The following is a 25,349-nucleotide window of genomic DNA, read 5'->3' as shown; positions in this document are numbered from 1 at the left end:
TCACTCGTTAAAGTATTTAAAATAGTTTGTTCAGCTTTAAATGAGCATATGATATGTATGTAGTCATCCTCCATTTAGCTAAAGTACTTTTAAATTTTAGATTATACTTTCTAAAGTGATATTGTAGAAACCCGCCACACTTACAATTCAAAGCTGAAAACTTTAACTATCAACTAACTCCAAAGTCACTGTGGCATTGTTAAATCTTCAAGCAAGAAGGTTTTACTTTTTCTAAAACTTTCATTTTTTTTTATTTATGATGAGACTTAATTTTTTCTTCAATCTTAATTTTTTCTTCAAAAAGCGAGAACTACATGCTAAATTTGTCGCTATGTGTTATAAACCCATTGAGGGATGGGTTGTTACATGGATTAGTTAATAGTTATATTCAATAAAATGTCTAAACATAATATGTGTGTTAAATGAGTCGCAAATGGTCATAAATGGGGTTACAATTTAGACTAAACCCACATATATTATTCTTTCTTCATTCTCTTTCGCCATCACTAGATCTCGCCCTCTCACCTCAGTTTGTGTATTAATTTTCCTAGATTTGATTGAATATGAAAGTATTTTAAGAATATGGATCGGATAGGGTATGCGTTGGGTATAACTCACTAAATTTGCATTGTAATAAATTGGTCATAAATCGATTAAATGAGTCTATTTGAGTTGGACTATTTATGATCCGATCTAAATCCAAACCCGGCCTACCTTTTTTGATGGGTATATCATTCCAATTACATGAGCGGTTGGATCACGATTGTTTGTCTTCCCACCACAAGAAACCAAAATGTTGCTGTCACCCTATGCATAACCAATCCTTCTGACGGCACATACAACAAAAATCGATGCCTAATCAAACCTTCATGCGTGTTTGTGGGCAACTCAGGACAGACATGACCAGATGGCGCCGATCGAGCTGTCATCGCACGGACCACAACGGATTTCTAATTTATTAGATGTAAATAAGAAAATTAACTCTTAACACCCATTTTAATTTTTTCACCTGGTTGTAAGGAAAAATGCTTAAATCATATCGACGGATTTTAAATATCGATGTTGAAGAGTTGCATGAAATCGAAATCACATTTCCGTCGAAATTAAACAGTATTTTTCGTTTAGCAAAGTTTAGGTGAAAGTGAGATTTAAAAGCAGGGGGTAGCCAAATAACTTGCACCGAACATGTGCTCTGAGCCGCTTAAATAATCAAAAGTTCATGGACAGTTGAGCTACAAAACTATTGAGTACGTGTCGATCAAGCAGTGGGTAATTTGGAAAAAGGACGGTGCAAAGTCTCGTATGCCATCTGTTGGCAGTCAAATGGTTTTAAGAATCACATCACGATGACATCTGCAATCTACGATTTACGTACTAAAAAAGCAGGAAACAAAAGAAAGAAAAGGTTGTTATTATTATTATTTTTTGAGGTTGTTACATTTGACTTTGTAATAAACAAAAGTTGAGAAAGCTTTAGCCGCCCTTGACAACACTTCTGAAGTAGCAATCTATTTGATAACGCAACTTTTAAAATAAAAATCCGTTTGGTTACGCAACTTTATTTTTCTATTTCTGAAGCATTTTTTTAAGTCACTTGAAAAAGTAAAAAAAATTCTTACTTCTTTTCAGAAATAAAAAAATCAATTTCTTCTCTGAAGTAAAAGTAAAAAAATCAACTTTTTATCAGAAATTAATATTTAAAGCAAAAGTATTGCCATGCATGCCTTTTGCCGGCCAAATTGATAAAACCAAGAAGAAGCCCATCTGCCTTTTCTAGTGTTTTTTTTTTCTGACCATTTTTCCCATTGTTCTTCACCAATGTCAAATTTGCATCAAATAATCAAACATTAAATTGCATGCAAATGCTCAATCCTCTTCCTCTCTTTGGCATGGGGAGCATTATTATGGATGTGTCCTTATGTGCAATAAGTGATGATGAAGCCGCTGTTTTTCTGTTTGGAATTCCAAATTCTTATTTTGTCCCACCAAATTCTAGTTCTATCCTGGGGACGTGACCCTAGCAAAAATGGGATCCGAGTTTTTTTTTTTAAAATTCTATCAATTGAACTTAATGAATAATTCTACGTTGAATATTAGTGTTAAGACTTTTTTTTAAATTATTCCTTTCGAAATCATCAAATAGAAATGAGGTAAGCAAGATCGCATACTACCAGTTCACTCCTTAGGGTAATCTTTAAATGATTGATTGGTTATGGATAAGGTATTGGATTCCACTCTATAGATAAAGGAATAGATTAGCTTTACTTAGAATAATAAAGCATGATTAGGGCTATTAAACAAATATCCAAGAGAAGCGGAAGTGCCTTTTCCATTCACCATGCAAAGCTTGAAAAAGTGGGCTGAAAACGAACAACAATTGGACCGCTTGTCCTTGGACTTTGAAGCATACTTACATGGACGATGGAACATGGAAGGAAACCTTTAAAAAGAAAGAGGGAGAGAAGACTTTTGGGTACTCAAAACAATGCGATATAATTGCGCTCTTGAAAAGATAAGTGATTTTGTAAAACAAAAGAATATGATGACTTCTATAAGGTGAATGGAGGGAAAATGACACCATAAGTATTAATAACTTTCGTACGATGCTTATTTGAGTATCATAATTTTTTTTCCTTTTGTTACTTGAGCGTCATAACTTATATATGATGCACACTTGAGTTCCATAACTTTTTATTCGGTCACTTGAGATTCGACACTTGAATGCCACAACTTTTTAAAAAGGTTCATCAAAGTGTTGGAAATTCGACGTGGTTTATCATTTGTGGTGAACGTTTTTAAAAAGTTATGACACTCAAGTATCGAAAAAAAGTTATAACACTCAAGTGGGTATCGCACGAAAGTTATGGCACTTGTAATGTCATTATCTTGATGAATGGAGGATGCAATTCCCTTACGTTACATAAGTAGGATATTGATATTGGTTTAGTCCGATTTTGATTTTGAAAAAAAATTAATTTAACGACGGCTGTCATCATAATCTCGCGCAAGTGATAGGTTTCATAAGGATAAATGCATTGTTCTCACTATTTTCTTGATTGGATTAAAAGTCTAGAGAACCATAAGAATTACGAAAAATGTGTTGTGAGTAAACATGCGGGAGATGTGCGAATTAGTAAAAGCATATAAGTGTATGAGTTAAATACTCATAGGCTACGTTTGGCCATCGGGATATAAGTCGGGATAGAATATATTTTATCATATCATGTGTTTGGTAGCTATCCAAGATAGGATGAATGGGGATATATGAGGGATATAGCATGGATAAAATTATCATAGGGGAGGGGTGGGATAGATCACGATAGGATTTTTCAAGAGAGCAGACATGAAGAGAACTGGATTTTTCTCACAACCATCGCCTCTCTTCTATGTTGGGCCGCCTCCGCCGTGCTAGGCTACATCTCCACCATGCTGGGCCACCTCCCTGGTGGTGGCGACCATTGAATGTGGTTGCCTCTCTAGCGACTCCAGGTTAGGGTCTCTGGCCGCAAAGTCGAGTATCTCCATTACCTTATTCTTTCAAGGATTTTTCGGCATAATATGATATCGTGTCCCTCATTGTTTAACTGATTAAACCTTTCCAACATTCAAAATGGGTCTCGACATATTATGAAGAATTCGAGATTGATCATCGACTTGCAAGGTATCTCTCTTGGACGGCTTGCATGAGTGCATCTTCAACGTATGAAAAGAAGCCTAATAATTAGATTGTTCAACGCTTGTTTACTCACTCAACAAAAAATGAGCAAGGTCAGCGAGTCATTTTCAAAGGATTCGACTCTAAATCAAGACCCCCACTTTTAGGGTGTCTACTCCATTGATGTTGTGCCCTAATTCGGATGGCAAAAACCTCTGCTCAATAATAATTCACACGTCTTGCCTCTGCTTATCTAACTTTAAATCCATAGTTCACCAAATAGTAAATATGATATGAAAAAATCCTTAGATTTCTTATCCTATTTTATCCAATCATATCCTAATAGAAATTTGGATGACCAAATGCAGCCATAGGGGTGTGTTTAAAAATAACATTTCATGGCTTGTTCGGGCAACCCAATTAAGTGATGAGAAATTAAAAGTTGAGTGCTTAATGAGACCAAGCACACAATAGCCTTAATTATTCTTGACTTAGAAGATTCGGAAAAATTACCAAAAAAATCATAAATCTATTGTAATTATGCTAGTTCAGTACTAATTTTTTTTTCGATTTAATTCTAAACCTTTTGCAACAATACCAATTCAATTCATTTGATCAATCTTGATCGAGCTTCACCAAGCCATGGCGAGGCTTGATCTCACTGTCACCTTTGGCTAGAGATTGGCCAAAGGAAGAAGAAGAGGGAAGAGAAAAATATTAAAATATTACGTCATCGAACGGTCGGCGCCCACGTTAGCGCCGACCGGCCAAAATTGGTGAGATATACTGAATTGACACAATTGCAAAATATTCAAGACTGAATAAGCAAAAGAAAAAAAGTTTAGGATTGAATTGGCACAATTGCAATATATTTTGGATTTTTTTGGTAATATTTCCAATATATTCAATTATAGAAAATTAAGGAGGGGATTGCTTAATTCATGTAATAGGAAAAATAATCATGGTAATTTAGAATCTTGCCAATCGTATTACGAGAACCTACCAATAATTGATCATTGTGTCATAAAACAGGCATGTAATCCAATTGGAGAATAGAATGAGCCGTGTGGTTGTATGCGCATTCCTATTGGCGAACAGAATTGAGTCTTTCTATAAAATATGCTTACCATGGCTTTATTCCAAGGCTTCATGTTTCGAAATTTCAATGCAAGGGGGAGTGAGCTTTTTGTGTCCCTTTTTAGTCACCATTTTCTCTGCATAAAAAAGCTAATTTCTTCAATTAAATCCTCCAATAGGATGTAATTTTATTTTTTAATTTAATTGGGGGGGAAAAACATAATTTTCGTTAGCATTTTCACCGTGGGTGATACAATATGTTGTATTTTGCGGTGTGGTCCTCCACGAGATGGTCCTTTGCATTTACAGTCATCTCCTTTCAGTTTTGAATAGTTTTTTTTTGTCTGTCTTATCTTTAACTTTCCTATTTCTAACTTTTTTTTGGTTTTGGAAGATAGGAAGAAGGAAATGTTATGAAAATCTAATTTAAAAATGCGAGCTAATCGAGTTTAGTACAAGTTGTTGATTTGGATGGGATTTTTTTTTTCTTCTTGTGGGGATTGGGATTGTTGAGTACAAGAAAACTCATTTGATAGGGATATTATTTACTTCCATCCGTTGACTACGTGATTTAGTTTATTTTCTTCTATATTAGTAAAGTTTAATTAACGAGTAATTATCCCGCCCGCGGGGGGGGAGGTCTCGTCATGTGAGAGCGAGATTCACGATGCTTATTCAAGCTGGAGAGGCATTTAAGACTCCGCGAATAAAGGTTAAAGGCATGATTATGGGTCCTTGTTGCTTAATGAAATGAGAATGATATTCACAATGTCTTGCCCATATTATCCTCTCTCTCTCTCTCTCTCTCTCTTTTGTCTTAAAAACCCTACCTTGAAATTTCACAAAAATCTACATGTTGACATGCATATTCTTAGATGATTTTTTTTTCATTATCTTCTAATACTTACTTCAAGGGTTTTCCATACTTTGGTGGAGAAGGGAAAAAGATTAGCTTCTCGCTTTTTATAAGTTTGCATCATATGAACTCTAAATTTATGGACATACATAAAAGTGGAATGCTCAACATGGTTTTTACTAAATCGATATAGTGAGCAATGCGGTGTGTTCTCATTATTTATTAATACATATCTTTTGCCGGTATTGTTTGTGCCCACGTGTTTGAATTACATTACGAATTTCATATCGGTGAGTCGTAAACTTTCGTTGAAGTTTGCAGCGTGCAAAATAATAATGATTTTCGTATTTATCTTCGGTGTCTTGCAATCGATTTATCGAAATTAGTCTTGTATCAATTGCCAAAAAAAGGGAAAATTAGCAATGGATGCATAAGAAGAAGAAAATTAAATAAAAAGAAAGGGCAAGAAGAGTGAACCCCAAGAGAAATAAACGCTTTTAGGGAGGGTGAAGGTGAAAAACCGAAAAGGGTAAGGGAGGAAGAGGACATGCATGATGCATCATCCCTCAGCCGCTTTTTATTTTGGCCTTTGCCTGCGTGTGTAAGCCTATGCCTACAATTCTTTACCTCGTTTTATTTTCTCGCTTTTCGCTTCTCTCTCTCTCTCTCTCTCTCTCTCTCTCTGTAAGAACGAGTCCTCATCGAATCTCCTCCCATTTCTTCTGCTTCGGTTTTGGGTCCTCTGAAACGAGAGGCACCAGAGAAGGATTTGTTTCTCTCTTTCTTCCTCTTGTCTGCCTGCGTTTGTGCGAGATAGAGCGAGAAAGATAGAGGGTCATTCATGGGTTTGTTCGTTCTCATGGCAGGATTTCACGCGTCCTTTTCTCGGTACTTGCTGTTGCCCCTCCTTTTCATTCTCTCTCTCTATCTCTCTCTCAATACCCACAACCCCTTTTCTTTCTTTCCTGGGCCTTATTTTATTCTGTCGAATTTGGTTTCCTTTTTACCACTTTTGCTCCTTATTCAGTGCGTCCCTGTGGATTTCCTCCTTTGCAGGGCATGAAAGTTCGGATTTTTATCACTGTAATGTGGTGAGCTGATCGGTTCTTTTCTCATCCGGCAATGTCTACGGATACTTCCTTTGAAGGTAATATTTTTTAACGCTCGATTGATCCCTGGTGTTGAAAATTGTGTTTGGATTGGTTTTGGGTTGTGTTACCGTGTTCTTCGGAGTGGTTGAGGCTGGTCATTGACGGTTTCGGCTGGTCTTGGTTTCTGGAATTGCGTAAATTGCATGATTGTTTTGACACATGAATGGCGTGTTAACATGTGATTCCGGCGCATTCACTGTCGATCAAACCTTCTGGTTTTCTTCGAAAAAGTTGTTGGTATTCATCGATCTTTCGATTCCTCTCAAATTATTTATCCTACAGTGCTGTTTACATAGGTAATCAACGCTAGAAAAAGTTTGTATTTTTCTAGCTTGCAGTTTGGTTTCTCTTTCATCAGCTGAGAACTTTTATTCCGTTGCCAATAATACCCATTTTGGTTTGACTTTTTGGAGTTTTGGTATCAAAATGAAACAGTGACTCAATCTTGGACTTAGGCTGATGGTGATTGTTGTCATTTTGTAAAAGATAATAATGCATGTTGTGCCTCTTTGGAGTTAATGATCGTTCTGATGTATGTTGATTCTCCTTCTTGCTTGTTTTTTAACAAACTTTTTAGGAGAGATGCCATCTTTTAATTCTGCAGTTTTCTGCTCATCTCATTTTCTCTCTTTATCTTCCAGGAGATCTTCTCGACCCGTCTAAATGCAGCAAGTTGAGTGTGGAACAGAAGAGAGAGCTTGTTCACCAAGTGTCAAAATGGCCCAATGGTGCTGCTGAAGCACTTCAAGCATGGAGCCGGCAGGACATTCTCCAGGTCCTCTGTGCGGAGATGGGAAAAGAAAGGAAATATACGGGTCTGACAAAGCTGAAAATCATAGAGCAACTGTTGAAAATCATATCTGAAAAGAAATCAGTCGCAGCCGAGGTCTCAGCGGAGCAAGAACAACAATCTTCACCTAGCCCGAGATCTTTGAAGAGGCAGAGAAAAGCTGAAAATCCATCTCGACTTCCAGTTACATCAAGCAATGTTCCAATCAACACTGCTGGCGGTGACACTGGCACTATTGTATATTGCAAGAACTCAGCCTGCAAAGCTACCTTAAGCAGAGAGGACCGATTCTGTAAGAGGTGTTCATGCTGCATATGTTTTCGTTATGATGACAACAAGGATCCTAGCCTTTGGCTGATTTGCAGTTCAGAGCCTCCATCTCATGGTGATTCATGTGGCATGTCATGCCACCTGGAATGTGCTTTGAAACATGAACAATCTGGCATTGCAATAGATGGGCGGCATAGAGGAGTTGATGGGTGCTTTTCTTGTGTATCTTGTGGGAAAGTAAATGATCTGCTCGGGTAAGATCCCTTTTCCTACGTCTTTGTGTCTGTCTGTATTCACATACTGCCTCCTGATGAACTGTGAATTGGTGTGAAGCCCCCTTTTCTTTGATGGAATGTACCCTTTGTCAACACTTTTTCTTTTGCGCATGATCACATGATTCATGTTCGCAATTGTATCTCTTTGAACAAAGTCTCAACTAGATTGCACAAAGCTAATGACATTATCCTCCATAGTCCACAGAGACAATGACATTACTGTTGTGTCACTCAGCAAATATTAGATGGCTTGTTTTCTAGTTGATGAGGGTTTTAATCGAGTGGGGGTATAACAGATCAGCTTTTTTGTTGAGGACCTTGATATAGTAATGCTTCCTATTGAAGGCTGACAATTTATTCAGATTATACTTGTCTATGGTTACATTGGTTGAGTGCTGGTCCTGCTGGAGTCCAAATTATGGATTTTGGAGTACCGAGTATTATTAGGAGAATCCTTGCTTGTATTGTGGGCATGGTGGACCAAGCAGATGAGACATTAGCTATAGTCAGTCTCCAACTTAGCTGATGGAAAGACGACTCCATTCAAATTCAAGAGATTACATGCATGTATCAATTGTCGTAGGGATGATATTGTGAGACATAATTGCTTCTTGAGCCTAGTCCTTTTAAACTCTCACTCAACTTGAGGAATCGGTTGGTAGATCTCCTTTCTGTTCCTAACCAGTTGCTCTCGCAATGTCACCTCTACCCCGAGTTGCTGACCCATGAGGCACCACATATTTCTTGTCAGATTCTCCAGGCAATTTCCTATGATTGTCAGTTACTCCTTACAAAAGTTACTTTTGCTTTATGTCAAGCTTACTTTCTGGTTTTCATCATTTGGATTGTCCGCAATGCATGACCCTTTAATTTTTATTTTCAAAATTTCCATTGTTGAATTTTAGAGTTAGGAGAATATGCTCTGAGGAGGTTTTCCCCTTTGATGTGAACTGATGCTATCGATCTGATGTGGGAAATGATGTGCTTGCTGTGGAATTTGTCCAAGAGGAGTTTCTTATTCTTTTTCATTTGAGGGTGGGGCTTCATAAATAGTAGAGCATTTTGAAGGAGCACGAGTGATATATTGGATCTCCCTATATTTCAATGGTGCTGTGCTGTGATATTCATTTTCATGTACTCTCTCTTGAATCTGTCTCAAGCCCTTTAGCTATTCTTGAGTGTTTCCTGATGCAGTCAAGAAAATGGTGACTGCCAGATGGTGGTTTTTCAGATATCACTGCCTAAGCGATTGTGAGATTATAGAGAAATTGCACCACTACTGTGAATGTCGTAAGAATAAGGTTTGAAGATATCAAATTATTGCTGCAGTGTGCGAATTCAACAAAGTTTGAGCTGATTGTGGTCGTATTAGTTCTGTAACAGATGTTGGAGAAAGCAATTGGTTACTGCGAGAGATACCAGACGGGTGGATATACTATGCTACCGTGTAGCTTTAAGCAAGAAGCTTCTTAAGGGAACAGAGAAGTATCGGAAGTGTTACGAAATTGTCGATGAGGCTGTAAAGAAGCTTGAGGCTGACGTAGGTCCTCTGACTGGTTTACCTGCAAAAATCGGTAGGGGAATTGTTAACAGGCTTTCGACAGGACCGGAGGTTCAGAAGTTATGCGCTTACGCCGTGGAAGCGCTGGACTCCATGCTTTCTCTCACCGACTCGCATTCATCTCCAATTCCTGCGAGACAAGGTATCCTAATTTACATTCGTAGATAATTTTTGTGCTTGGAAAATCATATCTGGAATGGTTTTTTTTTATTTTTTTTAACATTGTGATGGCTGCAAATGCTATCCACAAATGCCGTGTCTATTTACTTCTGCAAATAACATTGTTTCATTGTAAAGAACTTGGATTTTCTGATATCTTTTGGTCAAAGAATCGGCTAAAGTTCAAATATATGTTTTGTGTACATTGCACAGGCTCGACTTTTATAGTCCCAGACATGGTCAGATTTGAAAATATTAGCACTACATCTCTCACTGTGATGTTGTGTTGTGAAGATCATTCACCTGTTGATTCTCTTCATTACACCTTGTGGCATCGGAAGTCATACGATGGACAATACCCAGAAGAAGCCACATGCATCCTGGCCCCAAATATGAGGTTTATTGTCTCGGGACTAAATCCAGACACTGAGTATTCTTTCAAAATTGCAGCATTTAATGGTACAAGCCAATGTGGCACATGTGAAGTTAGGGCTTTAACAAGCGTTGCAGCTGATGAAGCCTCAGACCATTCAGTAGCTGAAAGAAGCCAAAGCCCGGCTACAAATTGTAGTAGCCTTTCCAATCCTTCGTCGGTGGAAGATGAAAGTAATAACATCAGTACGTGTGACACCAAAATGGATAGTCAATCAATGAAGCATCTATCTTATGGCAAGGATTCTGAGAAATTAGTTCCTGATTCTGCTGTCGATGGTACTGGATTACGTCAGGAAGTTGGTCTTAATGAAGTACCCTTGTTGGAGGAGAACCGTGATATCCGGATCACCGGATCGCTGCCCCATATCCTGAACGAAGAAAATAAGCATACACAAGAGGACAGAATGGTGGAGGCTATGAACATTGATAATGGGTCGAACATTCATGCTAGGGCTGACATGGAATGTGTCCCTTTTGGTGGCAGCTTAGAATCTGCACTACCCATTACTCCTTGTAAGCTGGAGACTTCTAGGGACGGACCTGGAAGGATTGGGAGACTGAAACCGAGCAACAGAGATTTGGAAATTGGGAATGGAAAGGGAGATGGTCCGCAAGATGGAAGTACATCGAAAAAGCGAAGCAGTGAAAGTCGGGATGAGGAGTGTGAAGCAAATGCTCATTCTGATAGGGATTTTGAGTATTGTGTGAAAAAGATTAGATGGCTAGAGTGCGAGGGACATATTGAGAAGAACTTCAGGCAGAAATTTCTTACTTGGTATAGCTTGAGAGCAACGCCACAGGAGGTAAGGGTTGTGAAGGTGTTTATAGATACCTTGATAGGAGATCCCAAGTCTCTTGCGGAGCAGCTCATAGACGCATTTTCAGACTGCATATCAAGCAAATCATCCTCCGTTGTGCCATCTGGATTTTGCATGAAACTCTGGCATTGAAGTTCCTTTTGCATATGGGGGTTGATGCTGTTAATTTTGGATCTGCCAGATTTCCCTCACTGAAATTCTTTGAATCGTGATTCTTCATATGAACATTGTTAAAGTTATTTCTATCGCCAGCATATGTTATTATGCGATGCTGTAACAATGGTAGAATGCATTTAAGTAGATTTTCTTTCGCCTTACTGGACATTGACATTAATAGTACAGTGGTTCCCTTCCTCATCCTTGCGTACTTCTCTTTTCTGATAATCCTTCTAGCTACTATGGCGCCTTCCTCCTATTTTGTTTTTCCTCTCTCTCTCTCTCTCCACTCGTTCTTTTGGCTGTCTGCATCAACAAGCTGGCTTTGGAATCTGTTCGTGGGTTCCGTCGGATTGGATCGAAGTATTAGGCCTTGGCTCTTTGTTCCATCGTTAGCGAATAAGTAATGGCACTTGAGTAGAAGTAATGCTTGCATTGGAAACGAGCTCCGGGTAGGTTTCTTGTTCTAGTCTCTCCAACCGAGGTCTATCTGAACCTTGTCACTGGTTCTTCTAAACTTGGCGGTAAAGCTGCTGCTAGACAGAGTGACCGGCAGTGGCAGATCACCTCAGTTTTGGAACTACAATACTGAGCCAAAGTGATTCCAGATTTGATTTCCTTATATGATGTTAGTCCATGAGAACTTGTTTTTAGTAATTAGTCAGTGATGTGCAGCAAGTTGAACTGGTAGAGATTGATCCTTCATATTTCCATTCCTCTTAGAAAAGATTGCGACCAACTTATAGCTTGTGCAGTTGGAACAAGGCATCCTTATTTTATTGCTGGAACAAAAGGGGTGGTTGAAGAAAACGGGGTGCAGATCCAGCCATAAAAGCACCAAAGAAAGTCCAAAAATGCAGAGAGGGGCCGGGTGATCAAGTGGTGCTAACATCAAAGCATATTATATATAAAAAATTCCCCATCCCCTGGTACTGCTCGTCCCTTTTTGCCTGCCTTTACCAGCAAACCATGAGCAGCTTCGCCGACTTGGTTTGTCTTTTATTGATGAAACTACGTGCACTAGCCACAGAATTTTAGCTCTTGATCACAAAGCTTTTGCAACAGCTGCTCATTTCACTGTTTCTCTCGCCGATCTCTGAAATTTCTTCCTTTGGGTCCCCGTTGAGTATGTCTGCATCGACTTTTACCGCTCCGGTCATCGGATCAGGCTATGTTGGCTTGCAACTGCAGCAAATTAAGCTGTTCCCGGTAAAAGATTCTGCAGGATGGCGCCAGAGAACTGTCTCCAATGGTTCTAAGACTTGCTGCATGAAGGTAATGTTTGCACTGACAATCAAATGATCTAAAGCTGTTCTGGACTTGCACTGAAGTTCATATCACTTAACCATCAGTTTCTTTCTTTCTTTTTTTTTTTTTTTTTTTTTGGCCATTCGATTGCCTTTGTTCCATTCCATAGACATGGAATCCAATCAACAACAAGAAGTTTGAGACCCTTTCCTACCTCCCCCCTCTATCGGACGATTCAGTTGCCAAGGAGATCGACTACATGCTCAAGAAAGGATGGATCCCATGCCTCGAATTCGATGAGGTACTTGATGCAACTAAGATCGCAAATCCCGTAATCTCTGTACTTCCATAAACAGTAACTATATTCATTTTAATACAGAGCAAGATAAAAAAATCTTGGGACTAAATATTTTCAAGACATTTGGCCAAAGTTCAAACTTCACAATCCTAATCAGCTGATCCAATCATGATTGTTAGTCATCCTACTACCTGCGTACTCAAAAATGAGAACGTTCTTTCTGGATCAAATCTTGAGATCAGAAGCTTTTTGGCAAGTCAATTCTGTCAGTGATCTGAGTTCTGAATTAACAATCTTTCGTATGGAAGGTGGGGTACGTGTATAGAGAAAATAGCAGGATGCCAGGGTACTACGACGGGCGGTACTGGACGCTCTGGAAGCTGCCGATGTTCGGGTGCAACGACTCCTCCCAAGTCCTTCACGAGATCAGCGAGTGCAAGAAGGCGTACCCCAATGCCTACATCCGCTGCCTGGCATTCGACAACAAGCATCAAGTTCAGTGCATGGCCTTTGTCATTCAGAGACCCGCCTCAACTTGAACCGCAAGGCATCACCTACAGGATGCTTCAATCGAATAACTCTTTCGACAGTCTTGAACTTTGAGACAGATCGCAAAGTCTGAAACCCATGTTTTTCTTTTTCACTACTTTGAAATGTTGGAATGTTTGTGATGTTTGATGTTTCCTCTGTGTTTGCTTTTGGACGATGAGGTGAACTTTTTAGAGTAATAAAGGAGGGACTTCATCTTATCTGAATGATGTTAGGCCTCAAATGAGACCTGCCAGAAGAAAGCTATCGTCCCCATTGGACCAAACTGAGGGAGTAGCATCTTATGCCGAGGTCTGTGGAGAATGAGACAATCATCTCCAGTGAGAACAAAACATATTGGCATTCATATGACGTTGTCGTCAACTTTTCCTCCTCCTATTTCTCAAGGAACCCTCAATATTGATGACCATACAAACCTATGTGATTACTGATTAGGATGATTTTGCCCTTGTTAAGGACCTCCAATATGTGCATGAGTCTCTTTCCTTAACTACTACCAATAGCCCAACTTTGACGGACCCCCAATCCAATCCCTATTTTTTTTTGTCTCACTATTATCTTCTATGTACATGTGTCTGCGGTGCTCACGGGAATCGAACCTCGGACCTGATACTCTCTGGCCCTATCCCACAATTCCTTTACTTGTAGGGCCGCATGCCGCAATCCGATCGCCTAATGGATTGCCCAAATTCCCACCTTTATCAAGGAACAAATTCATATCTGACGAGAACATCCACCAATCAAGTTACTGTCCTTGTTTTCAGTAAACCTCCCATTGATGCTGTCTTAGTATCTCTCGAGGCCCCATCCATATCGACTCTAATTATACTAATTATCGCGTGGTGCCAAGTGCCAACTAGGGCTGATCATTGGACGGGTCGTCGGGGTAGGGTGAGGCCCAACGTGTCATCTAGGATCCGGTCCGTCCCAAACAATAGGCCAGATCGACCCAAGCTGAACCTGGTTGGACCGGATATTACAATTACAAAAGTGCAATTCAATCCTAAAATTTATAAAAAGTACAATAAAGTTCTAGAACTTGTTAAATTGGTGCAATCGAGTCCTTCCGTTAACTCAATCCATTTAGACTAAAGAAAAAAAGTTGACATGGTTATTATTATTATTATTATTATTATTATTATTATTATTATTATTTATATAATTTCTCTCTTACGCATGATGATGACGTGACTAAAACATGAAATATAAGATCAAATGAAGTTGTTTTGGCCTAAATTCTAATTTTTTTTAGCCAAGATCTTAATAAAATAAAATTAAAATATTAAAGAAAGATATTTGAAAAAAAACAAATCTAGATGGAGGCCCTTTTGACCGCCATCCTCGTCGTTGGAAAGGGCCTGCGGGGGCTCGGCGAGGGCTGGGGACCCTTGTTGACCGTAGACGAGGGCTCGCCCCTCCACCCGCATTAGGGCAAGGGTCTCGGGTCCTCGCCCGGCTGTGATGGATCTCGGCCAAACCACGTTGAGGGCGAGCGATCCTCACCTAGGGCCACTACGACTATGCGAGGGGTGGCGACCCTTGCCCAGACATGGATGGAGGGTCACGACCGGTGGGCAAGAGTTGCCGGGCCCTCGCCGAGTTGCCGCCGGCCCTTTTCGGCAACGAAGGCGGCAGTGCCTTTGGCTTCTTCTTTTTTTGTGTGATTTTTTTAGAACATTTTTTAACGTGCCAGATTTATTTAATCAATATTTTCATTAAAGATTTAGCCTTATGTTTTATGTTGTAACCACGTCATTACCACGTAGGAGAGAGAAAATATAAAAAGAAGCCACAACAGCATTTTCCGTTAGTCTAAATAGGTGAAGTTAACGGAATGACTCAATTGCATCAAATTGAAAATTTTTAGGATGTGATTGCACTTTTTGTAAGTTTGTGGACTCAACCGCACTTTCGTGATAAATTTTAAGATCTGCGGTGTACATGTCCCTTGTGTAATGTCTTCAAATCCATTGGACCTAGGTAAGCCCATGGACCATCATCAGACAACACCTAGGTCGAACAATACCCTGAACTAGACATGATAAAAGGAGACTGCTAATACTACCGCGTCACTCCAGCGCGATGAATGAAGCTCCTACCATCACCAATGGATTTCAACGATGAGAATACACTCGGCACTGGATGGCTTCTTTCTATAAACTCCTAATGTTAAGTCGCAGTCACGGTATTAATCTCATGGTCGTTAAAGTATACTCCATAGCCGAGTCACAACTTGAGTGGCTATTACTCCTAAGCACTTAAAATAGCTAGGCCAACCCAAACAATGGGGAAAAGTGTCAAAAAAGTCATAAACCTATTGCATTAGTGCCAATTCAGTCCTAAACCTTTTTTTGGTGCCAATTCATTCCTAAACCTTTTGTATTGGTGCCAATTAAGTCCTAAACCTTTTATTATTGTCAATTCGGTGCCAATTTAGTCCTAAAAATTTTGTATTTATGCCAATTGAGTCAATTCGTCCAATTTTGATTGGAAATCACTGGCATGGACGTCAATTATCCTACGTGGCACGGTTGGCGCTAATGTGGATTTTTTAAATATTTTTTTGATATTTTAAATAATTTTGAAAAAACCAAAAAAATGCTTAAAAAAATTATTTAAAATATTAAAATAATATTAAAAAATATCCAAGTTAGCGCTAGCCGTGTCATGTAGGACAATCGATGTCCACATCAGCGATTTTTGATCAAAATTGGCCGGATTAACTCAATTGGTATAAATATAAAAGATTTAGGACCGAATTGGCAACAATACGTAAGATTTAGGACTAAATTAGCACCAATAAAAGGTTTAAGATTGAATTGGCACAAATGCAAAAGGTTTAAGACTGAATTGACACCAAAAAAAGGTTAGGACTAAATTGACACTAATGCAATAGGTTTAGGACTTTTTTGACACTTGTCCCCAAACAATGAGACCCATGTTCAATAATTTGGAGAATTCCTCCTTTTCCCAACTATGAATTATTTGCTCGGTGTGAAATCTCGCCGACTCGACCTCCACCAAGAATAAGAAATAAAGAGTCGAGCCCTCTATCGGAACTTGCGTCCTAAGCTCTATACATTTCTCCATCTTCATCCCCTCGACCGTAAATTTTCGTCTCGCCGTTCCCTAGACTTATTGTTGAATTTTCATCAACCATCAAAGTTAAAATACAGAGAGCTATGCTAGAGAGAATATGTTGGACTCTAAGGTGGTTTGAACTCGCAGCATCATCAGATCTGACTGTTGTAGTTTTAGAAGGCCCGGTAACGTTGGACCTACACTTTCTCTTGGCCTTCAACACCATTAAATTTCCTCCAACTATACTCCTCAACCATAGTATCGGGAAAAAGAAAAAAAAAAAATAGCATATACTGCTTGTATAAAGGCTATATTTAACATGGACAACCTTACCATGTTGAATTTGAGGAATATAACTATCCACTCTCTCAAATCGATGATGCATAAGGCCGCTCTATACAGTACATTTTTTTTTTTAACGCCGGTGGTGTATGCTGCTATTGTTCTTAAATTTTTTTTGTCACTACACGATAGCCGATTTGAATACTGCGTAATAAACAATTGTGCGAAGGAACTTCGATCTTAGCATCACTAGAATATAATCTATCAATAGACACTGATAGGATTTGATTTTTCTTAGTTTAGTAAAATAAATTCTGTCTTTATCTTACTATCAAAATATGTACTGTTTTGTCAATAACCCTAGGCGGATTCTTCACAGATTAAACATAATACAACCTTCAAGTTCATAGGGTTAGCTTTACTCGAGGTGGCATGTGAGTGGGCCGGAACCTTTATTCTCACCGGGTACCCTTAACCAATGCCCTTCAAGATCATGGCACATGGTGTCTCTACGACCCCGATTCCAATCGTCGCCCTGTAAAACGAGACAATATTTATCGAACATGTTTAACATATCAATGACGGGGAAGCAAGTCAATCACTTTTCGATAAAGTTATGATGCGAGTAGATAATGAAATTTATGTTTAGATCATGACATCTTAAACACGATATTACTTTTTCGAGGGAGAATTTAAAGGGACTGAGTAGTCTGAGTTAAAGCAACCGATCCTTTGTTTAACTTCAATCAACCACCCTAAAGCTTTCGTGCTAATTCATCTGCCATGCATGCGTACAACATAAGCGGGAATGGAGCTGAAACCTGAATCACCCGCTTCCAAAACTGTGAAAATAACAACACTTGGGACCACTGAAAACCCAAAAACAAAGGGGAAAAAAAAAAACTCCCTCTCCCTCTCTCTATAATGCATGGGAGAGGCAAATTGTTGCAGAGCAATACATGAGAGGAATTTAATATTAGAGCAAAGGTAAGTGGTCTTGAGATCTTTAATGGGGCGGTTCAAAAAGATTCGAGTGACTGCCCGAGACCCTCGTTCTTGAGTCGTCTCCATCTTTCGCGTCTTTACACACCAACGCTTTGTTCTGTGCCCACCTCAGCCGAGGTGATGATATCGATGAAGCTCGTGAAAACAGTGATGTGTCGGTTTTCTCTCTCTTCATATTAAGGACCGGCCTCTCTCTCTCTCTCTCTCTCTCTATGCCAGGGAGGGAGAGAGAAAGCACTCAGCAGGCATTCTGGTTAGGAATGGGAAGGGGAAGAGAAGACATTCTTGATATTCTTGGTTGGCGAGAAAAATGGTTTTGTGTGTCTGGGGAGGAGGTGTTTCGGTTGACTGAGCTTGAAAGAGCTGTGAATGTAGTGGGTTGCTTTGGTTAGGAATCTGCGGATCCTGTCTGACTAAAGTTTTTACAGTATCCAAGTACAACTAAGGTTATGACATTACGTCGTATGAACGTTGTCGGATTTCATTGAGGATCACCACAATTACGGTTGAGCAAGACAGATGTGCCGAATGGAAAACCGTCTAGATCAAACCAAACCGACCACCGAATCGAAAACCGTTTGGACTAGACCGAATCGGCCTGTTCGGTCCGTTCCCAAGGGCGCTAGTCCGACTTCCATTTTTATAAACTTGGAACTAGTGATTTTCGATCGGGTTCTCGGTTCTAGGGGAGAACCGGGCCGTCTGACCGGACCTATTATTTTTTATTTATGAAATGCAAACCTAATAATCCATCGGATATTTTTTTTAATTTCTCAAATGCTACTCAATTTAATTAACACATTAAAATTAAAGTGTTTATTGCTTACCCCCACCAATAATCCACCACTTCTTGATTCCTAAGTGAGATCAGACTGGATTAGAAACTGATCACCCCTAATCATAATCTAGAACATGATTATTAAAGGAGTCTTGTGAGTTGTGAGTATGGCGTTGGTTTTCAATGTGCAATCTTTTTGGAGAATATGCAATTCTGCCTTAGAAATGGAAAGGGGAAAAGAGAAAACAAAAGATTATTGCTCTGCTCTGGCCGGTGCCACCAATGAGTGGGATTTGGTAGTAAGGTTCTGACTTCTGACTTTAGCTATTCTTTTTCTTTATCCTTTTGAGTTAGTTTATGCATTAAGCAAGTTTATCTCATGGTAGTTAACTGACCATTGTTCCAAGACAAACAGGCTAGGGCTTCAATGGTTCAGGTGCTTCTCACCTCTCTTTCTTTGCTTTGTTGGAAGCAATCATCTATCTATGTCATATATAAAAAGGGGTAAGATCAATTTCGTCTATCACATCGATGGTCAACTTAAATGGGTCGACACCATGATCTTTTAAATTGATCAAATAATATTAGTACGGTAGCAATTTATTTGATTATCTCTGATTAGTGAGTTTTCAAGAAGAAGAATAAATTCTTGTTGAGACTCTAATTAATCATGTGATTGTGACTAAATCTTTCCTTCAAAACCCTAAGACCCGGCTGTATTTGCTGAATCAATTATGTGGATCTTGTTGAGTGATCTACCTAAGTAGGATGCTTGAATTATGAGTGGAAGAACCAATGGAGAGAGGGAGAGAAGGTGAAAGAAAAAGAGGAGGAATTCCGTGTGAATTGAGAGGCCTCCACTTGTCCACGAGATCTGGTGACTGTTTGAAGTAGGTTAGCCAACAATAGCCTTGAGTCTAGATGGAGTGCTCTAACATTGTATAGTTAGAAGTTAGAGAGATCTTTGCACGTTTTTGTACTGACCCAAAAAACAAGTGAACCCTACTCAACAGAAGGGTTTTCAATGTCCTGAGATGCGAATGCACCAAAATTATACCGTAAAGGAAATTGGCAACCGACATATACTGGGAAACCTTAACGTAAAAATGCCATTATCAAGTGATGCGATAACTTCTAATCGGGTAAAAAGAAAGTAATGATTTAATGCTTGAAATCCACATGTTGCGATACTCAATTGGAACTTGTCACATCGCTTGATAAGTAAGTTATAGTGGAAATTTTTTAGGGCATATAGGGTTTTCCCAAAAAAAAAAAAAAGTGTTTGGATTTATCTTGGTGGACTTGCATGAGAGTTGACCCCTTATCCGAAGAAGCACACCAACTAAACAGTACTCATGCTTTTCGTTCTCTTAAAGAAAACTACTCCATGAAGCAGACCTTATAAACTCTTTAACTTTGACATCAACCTGCTGCATTCTGTTGCCTGGTTTTAACTAATTCCTGTGTGATAGATTGATGAAAAAAACGAGAATATAACGAGAAAATCAATACATAGGTTTATGTACTTGAAACGACCTTCGTCCATGGTATAGAGGTCAAAAAAATATACTAAAAGAAACGAATTCGGGAATAAAACATTAGTAAGAATTTATTAGTGTAGCAATTATTTTTGTGTTCACCATGCTTTAGCTGATTTATTAGTGATAAGAACACCAATTTCAACTGAAAGGTTTCCGACGTACGTAATGACTTTTTTTTTTTTTTTAGTTTTTTTTTGGCATTTTAGTGTATCTTGAGCCAATTAACTCCTTAAAATGGAGTTTGAGTATGTAATTAGGCATTCTTCTAGGTTGAGTTTGTTAATTCACTCTTTGACTTAACTTCGGGTTACAGTGTCTCGAGCCAATTAACTCCTTAAATGGAGTTTTGAGTATCTAATTAGGCATACTTGTAGGTGGAGTTTGTTAATTGACTCTTTGACTTATATTAGCTAGCCAGCACAAACTTGAAATACAAAACCCTAATTTTTCCGCTCTCAAGTTACAATTCAAAACTCTGTTCTAATTCTTTGCACCTACCCAATTTAGAGAACTAATGGCACAAGAAACACTTCAATCAACGAGGTTCAACTCTCATTTATCTAAATCCAATTTTGAGGAAGATGATCTCAACGGAATCAATACCTAATTTTCCTTTCGATCATCTAACTTTGACATTTTCTGAGGCATGCCGATTAGTACTAGACCTTTACACATTGGTCATCTAATCTTAAGAAAAATATACAATACATTGGTATAGGCATTTGTTAATCAAGTGAGATTAAACTAATATAATCTTTTCCTTTTGAAACAAGCAAGGTCTCTCGATTTGGCGTGCGTGCTGTGGAAAAAATCTTCTAGAGCTTATAAAGCTACAACCACCAGTGTTGCCTACCCTAACATCGAGGGAAGCTATATGACTTGGTCGATTCGTTGAGTATGATTTAAGATGACTTTGAACAGTCTAGTACAAGAGTAGAGCTAGAGTATCTCCAACATTAAAAATGGGCTAAGCAATCTGAAAGAGCAAGACCAGTTTTTATTGAAGCATGGAGTTTGAATTTGCCAAAGGCGCAAAGCTGACTTTGAATATGCCAAACTCATGTGGCTATAGTGTGAAGAGTCATCTAAATAAGTAGATTGATGTAGGAGAAGGAAGCTCTCACAAGTTACATGTCCATTTCATATATTTCGCGTGGGAATTTTTAGCGTACGTTTTGATTTGATTTGAGTTGGTGATTGATTTGGACCTTGATTATCTTGAGATGAGATGATGGGGCTGCCCCACTTGAAGATGCAACAGCATTTCATCTAATGTCGAGTGAATTTGCATTTGGATTTCGAGCAGTAGAATGCTCGATTCGATTCAATTTTCCTCATAACTATCTTAGATCACATCAAAACTCCTCCTTCGCCGTGGGCGATTGATGAATCACGTAAAGTTGTTCAACATTAGCTATAGCTTCATTATTTGAGCCACTATCTTCGAGTTTAGCTAACGAAACCTAAATCGGATCGGCATGACAATAATCAATCGCTATATTTTGCTCTTTCTCGTGTTTCGAGTATTTGTGAAATCAAGACTTTTTTTTTTAATTATCAAATATGCCTAATAAGTGTATCAGAATTAGCTGTAGCAAAACCATAGAGCTAGGGGCCCCTCTAGGAGATAGGACTTTGGCACAAAGTACAGAAGGAAGCACATGTTGCCAGACCATAGACCATGCAATTGCCTCTCCTAATTGAAAGGGAGTTATAGTCCTTCTCTCTAGACAAAATTGTTTTGACCCCACCATACTCACCCTCAATTTTGCATTGGTGTCCCTCTCCAGCTACTACACTCTAGTAGTTAGTATTAGATTTCATTTATTTAGCGAAAAATAAATGATTCGGAAAATATTTTTAAAAAAATGTCACTGGTATAGCTTAAAATAATTAGTCACTAAATAAATATTTTTCGTTCATTCGATTTTTTTTTTATTTTCTTTTTCTTTTGCGGTGTTCTTTATGGCAGGTCAAGTATATGGCATGCATGCATATGTATAGTGTCTGAAGTGGCATCGAATGTCATGCCCCGTCTAGATTATCGCAGCAACCGGTTGCATTAATCTCTCCCCCGCGTAAGGGCAGAAGTCCCATGCGCATGCAACCACCCTTGAAGTTAGAACTACTGCAAAAAATGGTTAAGGAAGTAAAATAAATTTAGAAGAAAACGTCCCTCTGAGCTTTCTCTCTCTCTCTCTCCGTTTGCTCTCTTATATCAATGTATTGGTTCCCTTACTCCTCTCTTTGAAGAAAGCGAGCAGATGAAACAGTGAGTTCCTTCTTTGTGAAGTGTGACGAGGGAGAGACAATGAGATACATGAGAGCAAACAGCTTGAAGCGGCTCTTCTCTGTGAAAAGGCGCGGTTTTGATGCAGAGAGTCCCAGCCCAAGTAGCGTGAACGAACAAGACAGCAAAAGCACCTCCAAGATTGCTTCGGAAACAGAGCCTTTTCAGAGACCCACTTGGAAATGCTTCTCTTTTGATGAGATTGTGCAAGCCACACAGGGTTTCAGCTCAGGTTGTTCTCTTTTCCTGCAATGTTTTTCACTCTTTTTCTTCGACCCTTTGGGTTCTGCCTCTTTTCCTTCGTTACTGGGGCTTAAAGTTTGTGTCTTTATGTATTTGCGAGAATATCAGAGAATCTGGTTGGGAAAGGAGGGTATGCAGAGGTTTACAGAGGAATGCTGGAAGACGGGGAAGAAATAGCAGTGAAGAGGCTGACCAGAGGCTCTAGCGAAGAGAGAAAAGTGAAGGAGTTCTTGACAGAGATTGGCACAATTGGCCATGTTTGTCACCCAAATGTGTTGTCGCTGCTGGGTTGTTGCATCGACAACGGTCTCTACCTCATTTTCCAGTTCTCTTCAAGAGGCTCTGTTGCCTCTCTTCTTCATGGTAAGCTTTGCCTTGCTAATTGTCTTCTTCTTTTTCTTTTGACGTCCTAAGTATCTCATTTTGTTCAGCACTTTCTGTTTTTGTGCATAATTCTTGGCAGATGAGGATTTGCCCACAATTGAGTGGAAAACCAGATACAGGATTGCTCTCGGCACGGCCAAGGGTCTCCATTATTTGCACAAAGATTGTCAGAGAAGGATAATTCACCGAGACATCAAGTCCTCAAACATTCTATTAACTGCAGATTTTGAGCCACTGGTACTTTTAGACCATCTCTCGGTAGCTTTAAGATGACAGCAACGAATCTGGAAAAAACAAAAGTGTGGTTTGCTTTCTAATAAGGTCTCTTGCTTTCTAATAGATTTCTGATTTTGGGCTTGCAAAATGGCTACCATCTCAGTGGTCTCATCATTCAATTGCTCCAATTGAAGGCACATTTGGGTAATTTCACATACTTTGACAAACTCTTTCCGTTTCAAATTAAGTTGTAATGGACCAGAGTTAAGTGTGAACGACACGCTGAAAAGATTCAAACTTTTTGTGCAGACACTTAGCACCAGAGTACTTCATGCATGGAATAGTGGATGAGAAGACAGATGTGTTTGCTTTTGGAGTTTTTCTACTGGAACTTTTTTCTGGCAGGAAACCTGTTGATGGGTCTCACCAAAGCTTACATAGCTGGGTAATAACAGCAACTGCAACCCCCTCACTTAGAAAATAGAAATAGAATACGCTTGCAAACTCAAATCTCGATGAAGTTTGCCGTCTCGTTGAGGGAACGCATTACAGTTTGTTCAAGTTTTCGGTTACTTGTGATCTTTTTAATGATTAAACAATGTAACCATAGTCATATCTTTTCAATTGAAATTTTGTACAGGCCAGGCCAATACTGAATCAAGGGGAGATTGAGAAGCTGGTGGATCCAAGGCTTGGAGGGGCCTACGATGTTTCACAGATGAAAAGACTTGCATTTGCAGCATCGTTGTGCATCCGGTCTTCCTCCATGTGGCGCCCTACTATGAACGAGGTTAGCTGAATCTCTTGCTTTTGCTTCTGTTTGGTAATCACATGCTTAACGCTATGATGATCTCATACGATACAAATGATATTATAACTGCAGTCTCACTTGTCCAAGATAATAAAGCAATTTGATGTCATGGTGAAGTTAGGCTTAATCACATTTGTTTTATAAATTGTTAATCAAGGATGTCGCGGGGTTGTGGTGGAACCACCGACTAATTACAAATAGTAGTCTCTTGAGAAAGTGTCATTTTGCCAAATGAGGAAAGTTATTCTTATGCTTAAAGCTGATAAGCTTAGGCAATATACTTGTTCTCATGAACCTCATATGACTTTTATACGTTGTCACCGAAATCTTGTCATTAACTTAAGTTCCTGATAAGGAACAGTTACATCATACAAATACACAATGAATCTGGCAGCCATGATTTGGTTGACTGTTTGATTGATTGGAGAGCGTTCATTTTTACATATGTTTCTAGCAATTAAAATTCATTAATTGTTTAAATCAGTCGGCCTCGATACGACTTCGCATATCCGTCTTCCACTGGTCAAAGCTACGAAAATCCCCTTAATTGTTTGTCATTGCGGTGGCGATAGGTTGACCAAGCCTTCTTCACGCAATCCCACCTTAGTCAGCAGATGTTCTGTCCTACCTAACCTAAATCTTTATGCTAAAAACAAATATATGGAGTATTGAACTCCCATGTGACAATGCTATTGACATATGATTAGTAAAACGATAGAGAAATCAGACCCGCTTCTTGATGTCCTTACTATTTAAATTGGCATTTCGTCGTATGCATCACTTGGGAAAAAAAAAAAAAAAGTCAATGTTCTCTAGTTTCAAGCTAAGCAGTAATGGAATCCAATCTGCCATGGTAATCTTATTTTCGGACAATGCTGGTATTATATTAGTTGTTAATGTGCATTGGTGGTTCAAATATCTAATACATCAAATTGCACACTGACCCCACTTGCACAGCAGTTTCAGCAAACATCCGATGCCAAAAAACGAAAATCCAACTACTTAAATTTCAGCCTCCCTCGGTGGAATTCACCATCGCACCCCCATCTTAATCGAGATGAAATTCATATGTTTTTGTTGGTGAGTTTCGGCAGGTTTTAGAGGTGATTGTTGAAGAGAAACTGGACGAAGAGAGGTGGAACATGCCGAAGGAAGAAGAAGAAGATCAAGAGGAGTTCTGGGGTTTTGAGGACTTGGAATGTGAGCAGGAATATGAATCCAGTTCCATCTCTGGTTCACCTCAGGACTCTATGTCAACTGGGAGTTCTTAGAATTTGCAGGTTTCTTAATTAGGTAAAAGATGAGAATACAACTGGAATTTCCTGTTCCTGCTATGGTGTACATATTATGAATTTGCACAGAAAAAAAAAGAGACAATGTAGAAAGGCATGGAGAGAGGGATTATTAGAGCAACCCCACT

The 25,349-nt window shown here is 39.1% G+C and overlaps 3 protein-coding genes and 1 long non-coding RNA gene across 6 annotated transcripts; 3 read left to right on the top strand and 1 right to left on the bottom strand.

Moving 5' to 3' along the window:
• Positions 1 to 2,797: 2,797 nt before the first annotated feature.
• On the bottom strand, positions 2,798 to 13,660 carry LOC115744472. Of its 2 annotated transcripts, none has more exons than XR_004015811.2 (3): positions 13,528 to 13,660; positions 11,416 to 11,417; positions 2,798 to 2,811 (listed from the first exon to the last, which is right to left on the bottom strand). It is a non-coding gene; the product is annotated as an uncharacterized LOC115744472 (long non-coding RNA). The 2 variants fall into 2 exon arrangements; XR_007198272.1 differs by lacking the exon at positions 2,798 to 2,811 and adding an exon at positions 2,826 to 2,838.
• On the top strand, positions 6,247 to 25,301 carry LOC115744470 (probable receptor-like serine/threonine-protein kinase At5g57670). The gene is made up of 9 exons (XM_030679678.2): positions 6,247 to 6,272; positions 22,169 to 22,240; positions 22,290 to 22,507; positions 22,627 to 22,881; positions 22,982 to 23,139; positions 23,243 to 23,322; positions 23,428 to 23,563; positions 23,759 to 23,908; positions 25,024 to 25,301. The coding sequence occupies exons 3-9, from the start codon at positions 22,297 to 22,299 to the stop codon at positions 25,198 to 25,200; spliced, it is 1,167 nt and encodes a 388-aa protein (XP_030535538.1). The 5' UTR covers positions 6,247 to 6,272; positions 22,169 to 22,240; positions 22,290 to 22,296; the 3' UTR covers positions 25,201 to 25,301.
• On the top strand, positions 6,265 to 11,402 carry LOC115744468 (VIN3-like protein 2). Of its 2 annotated transcripts, XM_030679675.2 has the most exons (6): positions 6,265 to 6,476; positions 6,645 to 6,735; positions 7,381 to 8,053; positions 9,458 to 9,777; positions 10,008 to 10,064; positions 10,233 to 11,402. In XM_030679675.2, exons 2-6 carry the CDS (start codon positions 6,711 to 6,713, stop codon positions 11,177 to 11,179), a joined length of 2,022 nt encoding a protein of 673 aa, XP_030535535.1. In that variant the 5' UTR covers positions 6,265 to 6,476; positions 6,645 to 6,710; the 3' UTR covers positions 11,180 to 11,402. The 2 variants fall into 2 exon arrangements, with proteins under 2 accessions (XP_030535535.1, XP_030535534.1); XM_030679674.2 differs by having other exon boundaries at positions 6,267 to 6,476; positions 10,008 to 11,402.
• Positions 12,198 to 13,498, top strand: LOC115744471 (ribulose bisphosphate carboxylase small subunit, chloroplastic 3-like). The gene is made up of 3 exons (XM_030679679.2): positions 12,198 to 12,478; positions 12,621 to 12,752; positions 13,058 to 13,498. The coding sequence occupies exons 1-3, from the start codon at positions 12,332 to 12,334 to the stop codon at positions 13,286 to 13,288; spliced, it is 510 nt and encodes a 169-aa protein (XP_030535539.1). The 5' UTR covers positions 12,198 to 12,331; the 3' UTR covers positions 13,289 to 13,498.
• Positions 25,302 to 25,349: the final 48 nt, after the last annotated feature.

This window comes from Rhodamnia argentea, chromosome 4, assembly GCF_020921035.1.
Source record: "Rhodamnia argentea isolate NSW1041297 chromosome 4, ASM2092103v1, whole genome shotgun sequence".
Lineage (NCBI taxonomy): Eukaryota > Viridiplantae > Streptophyta > Magnoliopsida > Myrtales > Myrtaceae > Rhodamnia > Rhodamnia argentea.
Note: the sequence above shows the minus strand (reverse complement) of the source record. Positions and strands in the feature narration are given on the sequence as shown.